This window comes from Chenopodium quinoa, unplaced genomic scaffold (genome assembly GCF_001683475.1).
Source record: "Chenopodium quinoa cultivar QQ74 unplaced genomic scaffold, ASM168347v1, whole genome shotgun sequence".
In the NCBI taxonomy this organism is placed as follows: domain Eukaryota; kingdom Viridiplantae; phylum Streptophyta; class Magnoliopsida; order Caryophyllales; family Amaranthaceae; genus Chenopodium; species Chenopodium quinoa.
Genome location: NW_018744151.1, coordinates 34,368 through 46,858, shown reverse-complemented (window position 1 = coordinate 46,858; position 12,491 = coordinate 34,368). Strand labels below are relative to the sequence as shown.

General features: G+C 34.1%; 1 protein-coding gene and 1 pseudogene across 1 annotated transcript; both read right to left on the bottom strand.

Moving 5' to 3' along the window:
- Positions 1-3,696: 3,696 nt before the first annotated feature.
- LOC110693429 lies at positions 3,697-7,534 on the bottom strand (annotated as a pseudogene).
- A 600-nt stretch (positions 7,535-8,134) lies between these two features.
- LOC110693430 (cysteine-rich receptor-like protein kinase 10) lies at positions 8,135-11,400 on the bottom strand. The gene is made up of 7 exons (XM_021870546.1): positions 10,593-11,400; positions 10,289-10,417; positions 10,075-10,205; positions 9,710-9,920; positions 9,300-9,537; positions 8,919-9,069; positions 8,135-8,775 (listed from the first exon to the last, which is right to left on the bottom strand). Exons 1-7 carry the CDS (start codon positions 11,398-11,400, stop codon positions 8,494-8,496), a joined length of 1,950 nt encoding a protein of 649 aa, XP_021726238.1. The 3' UTR covers positions 8,135-8,493.
- Positions 11,401-12,491: the final 1,091 nt, after the last annotated feature.

The window sequence follows — 12,491 nt, the reverse complement described above, 5'->3', positions numbered from 1 at the left end:
AAGTGGACTAATGTATTTTGTTAGTCTTTGTAGTCTGTTCATAAGTTACAAGAATCACTCAAGGCAAAGGAACACAAGGAGCTAAAAAGTCAAAGAGATCAGCTAAAGAGTTCCTGTGAAGGAACTAGAGTTTCGGAGTAGAAGCTAAGGAAAGAAGACTCGAAGCAGAGACTTCTTAGAGAAGCATAAAGTCTGAAGTATTTTTCTATTTTAGATTCTATGTAAATGAAAAATAATTTGGATTAATGCTAAGTGGAATGCGTTTGAAAAAGGATAAGTACGTATTGACTTGCTAAAAATAGGATAGTTTGTTTAAGAAAATCTTTTGTGATTTTATCTTTTAAGCTGATAATTTATTTTCGGAAAAATATATTTTTGCAAAACCAACTTCCTAAGCTTGCGCAACTGATTGTTGATTTAGTCTTCTCCACTCACGAACATGTTGTTTCCTTAACGCTCAACGTGCCCTGGTTTTTAGGACACGATTAAAAGTTTTGGAAGTGGTGTAGAGTAGTGGCGTTGATATGCAGCAGTGGTGGTGTGAGTGGTGGAAAGTGTGGCATTTTCTCTAAGCAATATTTTTCTATAAATATTGAAGTTATTTTCTGGATAACTTCATCTTGCTCAAATACTTTTATCTTCTTTCTTGTTCATAAACGAGTCAAGAGTCGCATTCCACTTAAGTGTTTTTCTTAATTACTTTCACTAGAGTTTATTATCGAGTTGTAATTTGGGAATTGGGAGTTTGAGTGAACTCTAAGAGAAGTTAGAAGAGAAAGAGAGAGAGAGAAGAGCAGCAAGTAGTGGGACTTGCTGCTGGGAACTTCAAGTTCATAGAGGAACTTGAAGATTGATTCTTTAGCTTGTAATAGGTTGTTTTCCCTGTTATAGTGGAGAATCTTTCCTAAAATCCCAAGTGGTCGTGGTTTTTCCTCTTGTTAGGGCCAAGAGGTTTTCCACGTAAAATCTCTCTGTGTTCACTTTGAGTTCCTGTAGCTTAGTATTTTTCAGTTCCGCAAAAAGTTAGCTCAACTCTCTTAAACTACAATTCACCCCCCCCCCCTCTTGTAGTATTCCTCTAAAGCAACATAGCATATACGAAGCCAATCTCAACACCTTCTTCTCGTCTATATCATCCAACACTCAAATCAACTCCCGCTTCTATAACTTCTCAACCGGCGAGGAACCTGACCAAGTTAATGGGATCGCGCTATGTGGAGGTGATGTAACGTTCCAAGATTGTTACAAATGTCTTAATAACTCAATTACCATGCTTCCACGACTCTGCCCAACACAATTACACAAAAGGAAGCTATCGGGGTGTACGACGATTGTATGCTACGTTATGCAAATCGGACAATATTGGGAAGCCAAGAAGAACAACCTTCATCAACGTTAAGGAGTACAAAAAAGGTGACTAATAACGTTAACCAGTTTAATCAAGTTCTAGGAACGTTATTAAATAGGCTTCGAAATGATGCTTCGAAGGGTGATTCTCGACTTAAGTTTGCAACTGGAAATGATAGTTACGGAAGCTTTGGTAGCATATATGCGTTTGCTCAATGTTCTCCAGATTTTTCGCAACGAAACTGCTTTAATTGTCTTGGGGATTTTATTAGTGAAAAGATTCCTAGTGGATCAACTAATAACACAGGAGCGCAGATTCTTGGACCGAGTTGCAAGTTAAGATACGAGGATTATTTGTTTTACAACGACGTGTCGAGTCCATCATCTCCTCCACCGTCGGCTCCTCCATCAGGTAAATACTAGATCTTATATGCACACGATAACTAGGTGCTCCAAATTTAATACGCCAAATCTTTTGAAAGAGTAATAAAATCGAGGGCATTATTTTAGATTTTTTAAGTGGATACCGCTATTTTATCCTTTGACTTGTATAAATAACAATCTTTATATATATTGCACCATGCATGGATTGGATTATGAAGACTTTTTCAAACGTCTAAAACTTTGAATTTATTCAATGGATTAAGAGCTTTTGACTAATAAACATCAAAACTTTGACTAATTATATATATATTGGAAGAATTTTGACCTTTGAACATCAAAACTTCGAAATATGAATTGGATTGGGATATTTTGTAACCTACTCTATACTATAATTTTTTCAAAAAAAAAAAAAAAAAAATTAAAGAGAGAAAAAGTTTTATAATTTTAATTTTTATGTTACGTATTTTTCTTTTTTTTTTGTTAAGTATTATTTTAATTCGTGGTTTATACACACGGGTGTAAAATACTCATCATACACCCGGATAAATAAAAAAAAGGCGGAAAGAACATCATGTGTTTCATAAAGAACATACATGTATTTGACAAATAACATGTTTGTATTTGACAAAAACATGCATTATCGAAGAACATAAAGATATAATTAAAAAGAACGAGATAAAAAAACTTAAATAAAATTTTCTGAAAAATTACACATTATTAACGGAAAAATTTAGAGGTGATAAAAAAATCGAGTAGGGTCGGGCCATATCATAATTTCTCGTGCCCAAAACCCGTAGAAAAGTAGCGGGTTTTGGGCTTTTTTCGAACCCGGTTCGAGTTTTAACTAAAAAATGCATTTTTAGGTTTGCCTAAACCCACCCTATTTCGGGCCGGATCGGGTCGGGAAGCGAGTCATGCCAATGTTGATCAACTCTTAAAAAAATCCTTACCAAAAATATCATTTCCCCAAAAAATAGTTTTTCTATCTCTCCAAAAAAAAATTCAACTTCCCATAATAATTTAGTTTTTTTTACTCTAATATTATTTTCAATTAAAAATAATTTAAGATTTCAATATCAAATTTCAAAATAACATATGTTAAAAGAACATAATTTATATTGTAAAGTACATATAGTTAATACCTAAATAACACACTAATCAAACTCAAAGAATATATGATAATAAAAGTAATTTAAATATGACATATGATAATAAAAATAGAATTTGGACGTCATTACGACCTTAAAGAACATACACGCCAAATTCAAAGAACATACTTTGTATTGTTAAACCCAAAAAAAAAAAATATGTTTATCAACATATGTTAAATAACATAAGTTATAATGTAAAGAACATATAATTTTACTCAAAGAACACACTGATCACACTCGAAGAACATATTAAAGGTATGTTCTTTGTCAAACATAGGTATGTTCTTTATCAAACATTATATGTTCTTTCCGCCTTTTTTGTTTACCCGGGTGCACCATGAACATGGTGCACCCGGGTGTATTATCTAATTTTCATATTATTTAAATTTAACTTATTGATAATTGGTTTTTTTATATGTCAATCAATAAATAGATAAGATGAATTTTATTAATGGAAAACTTTTGTATACACCCGATTTTCAGTAATTTTACTGTACATCGGGTACACTTTTGTCAGATTTAGTGTCAAATTTAGTGTCACTTTTGTCAAATTTATCAATGAAGCATAAATAACTCTTAAATATGTTAGGGTAACTTTTATGCATTTTAGTGTAACTTTTGCACATTTTATTGTCACTTTATAACGGATGTTCAGTAATTTACTGAACATCCGTTTTTATTTAAAAGTTTGTCTTTATTAATTGGAGGGTTAAGATTCACTCAATATAATGGCTATAATTTTTAATTTAGCTATTGCAAAACTATCCTTCATTGCAATACTTGAATAATAGATCATGAATCACATCACTAATCGTGGTTCACATTATAAGTGATCTTGATTATATAAGTGATCTTGATTATACAAGTGTTTACAAAATAATAACTTAACCACTAATTTAATTTCTCTATCATTTTAATCTGAACTTTTATCCCCCAAGAGATAAACTGCGTCTTCACAAACAATCTGTTTAACGTGGTTGGAGATCAGTGATGGAATCCTGATTTGTGGACAAACTCACTAACTGTCTTTCCTTATGATTATCAGAGTTAGTGTCCATAGTCGCATTCACACTGACAAATGAAGGATGAGAAGGAACCGGCAATGAGAGCGAGCGGCTGCTAAGCATCAATACGACAGAGGACATAGCGGGACGGTCATCTACACTTTCTTGAACACATAACAAGCCCATGTGTATGCATCTTATTATATCAGTTTTAGACGCCGTTGATAATGTTGGATCAATGACTGATATTGCTGTACCTTCCCTCCAATTTCTCCATACCTGCTCAGCAACAATATATATCGGACATAGATTAGTTACAGGACACTATTACAGAGTTTGTAACATAGAAACTTGCCTTAAAAGTGAGTAATTTTAAGGACGTAGTAAAAGATGATATATAAGAATGCTTGAACACTTACAAAGCTTAATAGGTCCTCTGTGTATTCCCCATTTTGATAGCCAGAATTCTTTCGACCTGTAATAACTTCTAGGACTAGTATGCCGAAGCTGTAGACATCTGATTTTACGGAGAAAAATCCATGGAAAACATATTCTGGTGCCATATATCCACTACATAAAGGAGATTAATTACGACATTAGGCTTTGATATATTTCATGGTTTGCTTGTTCATATGATCATATATATGTGATATCAAAGCAAATTAAAGTTTGATGTCATTTTTTAGATGTTTAATATAATGACCACATACTAAAAGTCTAGGGAAATGTCCTCATTAGCATGATTTACTTACTAGGTACCGACGATTCTACTGGTATCTCCCTGTGTTTGGTCAAACTCCAAATAACCTTGCCATACCAAAATCTGCAATCTTGGGAGCCATATCTTCATCTAGAAGAATGTTGCTGGCTTTAAGGTCACGATGGATGATTCTTAGTCGAGAATCTTCATGAAGGTAAAGAATTCCTCGAGCTATGCCAATTATAATCTTGTATCGGGTTTGCCAATCTAAAACAGAACGCATGCTTACATCTGCACACAAGGAGGTATCATAAAGTTCAATTCATGTTTCATAAATTTATGTCATCATATTTCATGCTTTAAAAAGAAGTCAAATCATACCAAACAAGAAGTGATCAAGGCTAGCGTTGGGAACAAACTCATATATGAGTAGTCTTTCTTCTTTTTCTAAGCAGAAGCCAAGGAGCCTTACAAGATTCCTGTGTTGAAGCTTAGCCACTAACATAACTTCAGTTTTAAACTCGCCGTCACCTTGTCCTGAATCCCTTGACAGTCTCTTCACTGCGATTTCTTGTCCACTTGATAACTTTCCCTGGTTTAAACAAACATACACATATAACTTATGCAGTTATGCCCCATTCTACAAAATTTAGTCAAATAAAACTTCATTCTTCTGCTTTAAAAAAGTTGCAACACTCAACCAAATATGTGAAAGCTTTTAATTTGGGCAAAACGTTGCAATGTAATTTTTATAATACTTAGTATTTTCAATTATAAGTTTACGATGTTATAACTTATAAGTACCTTGTAAACAAAACCAAATCCACCTCGACCAAGTTTATTAGCATCTGAGAAATTATCTGTTGCCACTCTAATGGTGTCAAAACCATATTGCAGAGACATATAACTTCTGGTTTCATCATCATTTTCATCATCTTGATTAAAGGTTAAGAAAATCAAGGGATTAGCATCATTTTATTATATCAAGATATATACAAGTACCATAAATGATTATAAATAGAGAAGACATTCTTTTGCTTACTTAAACTTTCAACATTTTTCCTTGTCTTCCTTCTTCGATACAAGTAAATGAAGCCAATTGCAACAGCAATTAATACAACTGTCGGAACTATGATAAGTACGGTGGTTATTGCCGTGTTGCTTCCATTTCCTGCAGATTATGAAGTTGACAATCAAGTAGCTGAAATATGATTTATTATTCCATCCAATACGTTTATATATTTATTGGCGTTTAAAAAGCCAGACATGTAATGAGAATCGATTCTAAAACCCCCTATAACCAAGAGGGAAGCTCTAATTTACTAAGCTATTCTTGACTTCCATCTAATAAGTATACATTGACGTGTTCTAATTAATTATTCTATCAAAGCTTAATATAATAGTTTCACCATCACTATATTTATACTTGCACTTATCTCGAAATTTTAATTAGTAGAGGACTAGTTGGTGAGCTTCATAAACTTTTCTATAAGAAAAATATACAAGTATATTTTTTTCGACTTCTTGTGATATGTACCTATTCATTTTATTGTCCATTGACCACTTCGATTCCCACATGCTCAAGGTTCTTATTTTAATTCTTTGAAAGTAACATATAATTTTCTCACAAGATAAGCTTAATTAGCTAAGCTAAAATAATATAATAGAACAAATAGCAAGAGTTGAATTGATTTCATAACCCATGTTTGACTACTAGATATATATTAATCTACTGACTGAATATCCCTTTGAAAGCACATAGTTTAGCAATCCAATTTATTATGTAAAATTCTAATTTTTGAAAGTAAAAACTTGTAGTATTTCCCATTTACCTGATGGTGGTGGAGGAGATGGTGCTGTCGACGGTGGAGGAGAAAGAGGACTAGTAACGTTGTAAAACAGATCCTGCTCGTATCTTATTTCGCAATTAGATCCAACAACCCGTGCTCCTATACTGTTATTGCAACAACTAGGAAGCACATTATTAATACTATCACCAAGACAATTAAAACAGTTTCGATATGACAAATCCGGAGAACATTGAGCAACTGCATAAACATTCTTCAAGCTTCCATAAGTACCATTTCCGGTTGCATACTTAAGTCTAGAATCACCCGAAGCAGCTTCATTTTGAATCTTGTTCAATAGCGATCCCAGCACCTCATCAAAGTCTTTAGCGTTATTATCAGGCACACTAGCGGAGTTTGTTAAGTAGTAGGCAGGTTGTCTTGAGCTCATGCTCGACAATGCAGATGAACGATTTGCATAGCGTAGCATACAATTATCGTACCACCCAGAAGCTTCCTTTTGTGTAGGGCAGAGCCGTGGAAGCAGACTAATTGAGTTATTGAGGCATGTATAACAATCTTGGAAGGATAGTTCACTTCCACATAGCGCGTCCCCATATACTTGATCAGGGTCCTTGCCAATTGAAAAGTTATAGTAGCGCGAGTTGATTTGAGTTTTGGATGATATCGAAGTGAAGAAGGTGTTGAGATTGGTGTGGTATGTGCTAGTGTTTGTATAGTTACCATATGTGTCTATACACAAATGAGTTATGAAATTTGGTTGGCTAAAAGAAATGGAGATGAAGTAAAAATGAATAAGAATCAAAATATAAAGAACTCTTGACATTCTTATTTTTAAATCTCAGCTCCCTCTTTTGTGGTTCGACGTAAGAGAGATCATGTATACAAGCTACAAATGGCGAAATGATTAAGGAGAACGTGTATAACTACCGCGTTTGTTGAGTTCATACTCGAAGAAGACTAGAAAAAGGAAGAATTTATGAGAAGAAACTAAAGATGGGAGAGAATGGAAAACAGTCTTCTGGCATGGTTGGTACTTTCTCATTATATAATTTCTAAATTCGAGTATAGAGATACAACCAAGTTGCCAAATTTTTACTCAAAAAAATGATACAATAAACAAAATTCAGTTTCCCACTTGATAAAGCAGCAGCCCTTGTCCCACTAGTTACTAGACTACTAATGACAATGTAGCACACCTTGTTAGAAACGACCACATTATTGGTCAATTGTAGAGTCTATTGTGAAACAATGGCGCTACCTTCCCAGAACGAACGAGGAACCTATGGGTGTTTTTAAAGAGAAAGATCGAGCAGAAGTTTCTGGGAAGACCTTTTTAAACAAATGAGGAAAATATGGATGTTTTTTTAAGAGAGATCGAGCAAATGTTTGTGATGCGACCTTTCTAAAACGGATGGGTGTTTTCTAAGAGAAAGATCAAGCAGACGTTTGTAGGGTGCCTTTCTATTATTAACGATAAACCTATTGGTGCTAAGAGAAGTATTGAGCGACATTTTTGGGGTGATCTCCTAGAAGGAACAAAACCTATTGGTGTTTTTCTTAGAGAAAGATTGAGCTAGCACACATTTGTTACCTCATAAGAATGAGAAACATGTTGATGTTTTTTTGGAGAGAAGTCAAGCAAACAACTATTATAAATGTAGAATTGTAATTTACAGCTTTGGGGAAAAAAGTTCATACAAACATGCTTTGAACCAATACAACAATACAAGATCGCCAACAAATATATTATTAGATCAATTATCTATGATTTATTAGAAAGAAACATTTTTTTTAAAGATGAAATACTTATCTTTCTGCTCTTGTTATTCTAACATCTTTTAACTGTCTTTAATTAATTACAATTGTTGAAACCTATTGTAGCCCACTTGTGAGTGTCCCACATTGGAGAAACATTGAGAGATATTTCACTTTATAAGGTAGATGAGTTAATTCTATTATTGTTACCATCTCTCATCTTCAATTAAATTTTTTTGACCAGGACTAGGTTAGCACTTGAAATTATTAGAGCAATCACGTAAACACTTTTATGCAACACAAGAGATATCAAACAATTGCGACCTTCACGAACAATCGGTTTAACGTGGATGGATATCAGTGATTGAAACCTCATTAGTTGAAATACTCTCTGATTGTCTCGCATTGACACTGATGAATGAAGGATGAGAAGGAACCGGCAAAGAGAGCGAGCTGCTACTAAGCATCAACACGACAGAAGACATAGTTGGACGGTCATCTACACTTTCTTGAACACATAACAACCCCATGTGTATGCAGCTTATTATATCAGTTTTAGACGCCGTTGATAGTATTGGATCAATGACCGATATTGCTGTTCCTTCTCTCCAATTTCTCCATACCTGTGCAAAGACATTATGTACGCGACATAGATTAGTTGCAGGACATTATTACAGAGTATGCAACATAGAAATTTGCATTGAAAGCGAGTAATTTTTTAAGAGGTCATCAAATTAAGATGATGACTTTATTCTTGACCACTTACAAAGCTAAATAGGTCTTCTGTGTATTCCTCATTTTGAAAACCAGAATTCTTTCGACCTGTGATAACTTCCAAGACTAGTACGCCAAAGCTGTAGACATCTGATTTTACAGAGAAGAATCCATGGAATACATATTCTGGTGCCATATACCCACTGCATAAAGGAAATTAATAATGACATACATTATTTTTTGACAAATTACATACATTATTAGGCTTTCATACTTATCATGATTTTCTCAAGTCAAATCTATGTAATATCAAAAAAATTAATCTGTTTCATGTCCAAATAAAATTAATAGTTTCATGTCCTTTTTTAGAAATCCATAAAAATGATCACATTAGTCAAGGAAACTGTCTTATTAATTAATTTGGTAGACTTACTAGGTACCGACGATTCTGTTGGTATCCCCCCGGGTTTGGTCAACTCCAAATAACCTTGCCATCCCAAAATCTGCAATCTTAGGAGTCATATCTGCATCTAGAAGTATGTTGCTGGCTTTAAGATCACGATGGATAATTCGAAGTCTGGAATCTTCATGAAGATATAGGATTCCTCGAGCAATGCCAATTATAATCTTGTAGCGAGTGGGCCAATCTAAAACAGATTGCATGCTTACATCTGCACACAAATGATACTCATGGAGTTAGCATAAAGTTCAATTCATCAACTTTCCTTAGCATAAACTTATCTGCCAATCAATTATTTTTAAAAAAATCTAAAGATAATAGTATAAACTTAATGTACATGAGTACATCATTTGTCATGCTTTAAAAAAGAAAATAAACCATACCAAACAAGAAGTGATCAAGGCTAGTGTTGGGAACAAACTCATAAATGAGTAGTCTTTCTTCTTTTTCTAAGCAGAAGCCAAGGAGCCTAACAAGATTCCTGTGTTGAAGCTTAGCCACTAGCATAACTTCAGTCTTAAACTCGCCGTCACCTTGTCCATAATCCCTTGAGAGTCTCTTCACTGCGATTTCTTGTCCATTTGTTAATTTTCCCTGGTTTTAGCAAACATATACATATAGCTTAATGACCCATAAACTTAAGTTATGAATTAGTATTCTTTTACAATCTGTAAAAAATTAGTCAAATTATACTAGAACTAATCACAGACAAAGTTTTGATCTCAATAGCTTATAATGTTAGAAGTACCTTGTAAACGATACCAAATCCACCTCGGCCAAGTTTATTGGCATCAGAGAAATTGTCTGTTGCCACCCTAATAGTGTCAAAACCATATTGTAGAGACATGTAACCTCTGCTTTCTTCATAATTTTCACCATCTAAATCATAGGTTAAGAATATCATCAGAGGACTAGCATCATAATAGCAATATATATAAACATTCAAGACAATTTTTACTTACTCAAACTTTCAATATTTTTCCTTCTCTTTCTTCTTTGACACAAGTAAGTGAAGCCTACTGCAAGAGCAATTAATACGACTATTGGAACTATGATAAGTACGGCAATTGTTCCCTTATTGCTTCCATTTCCTGCAGATGATGAAGTTAAGAAAGTAGCTTAAGTACAAGTTAATGATGTTCAAATTATAGAATAAATAGCAAGAATTGAATTCAAAACCCATTAACAGTTCAGAGTTTAGCATTCCAACTTATAATTGAGAATTCTGATGTTCAAAAGTAAAAACTTCAATAATTTCGCGGTTACCTGATGGAGGAGGAGGAGATGGTGCAGTCGACGGCGGGGTAAGTGGTGGACTAGTAATGTTGTAAAACAGATCCTGCTCGTATCTTATCTTGCACTTAGGTCCAATAACCCGTGCTCCTATGCTGTTATTGCAACAACTAGGAAACACATTATTAATACAATCTCCAAGACAATTAAAGCAACTTTGATATGATAAATCCGGATCACATTGAGCAAATGCATAAACATTCTTTAAGCTTCCATAAGTAGCATTTCCGGTTGCATACTTAAGCTGAGAACCACCCGATGCAGCTTCATTTTGAATCCTATTCAATAACGATCCTAGCACTCGATTAAACTCTTCAACATTATTATCACTCACAGAATTTCCATTGCTTAGATAGTAGGAAGGTTGTCTTGTACTGAGAGTCCATAATGCATCTGTTCGATTAGCATAAATTAGCATACAGTCGTCGTACCATCCATAAGCTTCCTTCTGTGGCTGACAGAGCCGTGGAAGCAATCTTATTGAGTTATTGAGACATCTATGACAATCTTGGAAAGCCATATCACTTCCACATAGTGCTTCCCCATAAACTCGGTCAGGTTCCTTGCCAACTGAGATATTATAGTAACGCGAGTTGATTTGAGAATTAGATGATATTGAATTGAAGAAGGTATTGAGATTGGCATTGTATGTGCTGGAATTGGTATAGTTACCATAAGTGTCTATACACAAATGAGTTATGAAATTTGGTTGGCAAATCGCGATGGAGATTAAGTAAAAATGAATGACAATGCTAATATGAACAACTCTAGACATTCCCATTCGCGTGTCTCAGCTCCTTGTTTTGTCATTCGACGTTAGGTGGATCATAAATACTAGCTAAAATGGCAAAATTAAGCAAAATGTGTATAATATGAATCTAAAACCGCGTGTTTAATTAGAGTTCATACCTGAATAATTTTTTAAAGAAAACTTTGCAAGTCAAGAGAAGAAAGTAAAGAAGACTGTGAAATATAGTCATTTGGTATGGTTAGTAATTGCCCATTGTTTTCATTTTTAAACTCATACACTCAAAATAATCGAATTATAATATAACCAAGATGCCAAAATTGTAATCAGAAAATTAATATATTAAGCCAAAATGATAAAGCAGCAGCCCCTGTCCATCTAGGCATTGGTCACAAGGTTGAAGCTAGCACACCTGGTTAGAAAAACTTTATTTGTTAATAATTGTCATTTGTTATCAGAGAGCTAGCCTGTTGTGAAATTATGGATCAAACATAAATAAAATACAACAATCATCAACATGATAAAATAAAACCAACTCGATTAAAAAAAGAAAAAGAAGAAGGAAAAGTCCTATTTAATTTCCCACTTGACAAAGCATGAAAAGCAACCCCTGCCCTACTAAACAATAGAATTATACTACCTCCGTTAACTTTTATTTGCAACTTGAAATATTTTATGTCTCACAAATAATACCCAAAGTTGCAAATAAAAGTTAACGGAGGTAGTAGTACTAAACTCCACCTTTCTTTTGTTCATATTTTCTATTTTTCTCTTTCAGCTCAAAGAAATGAAGTCATCAAACATATTATTTTACTTGTTAGTTTGTTTCATTCTCACTGTATGGTTACCGGAATTGACTTCTGCACAATTTTCTTTCCGCCACAGTTGGTGTGGCGATGCTACTTACGCACCCAACAGCACTTATCAATCCAACATAGAGCAGTCCTAAACTCCCTTGCTACGGACTCTCGAATCACCTATGGTTTCTACAACTTCACTGCAGGACAAGGTCCAGATAGAGTAAATTCTTTAGTCATATGCAGAGGCGATGTTCCTCTAGGAACATGCCGGGTTTGTGTAAGAGACTCTGCTAGTTCAATCCCTCAGACTTGTCCTAACCAAAA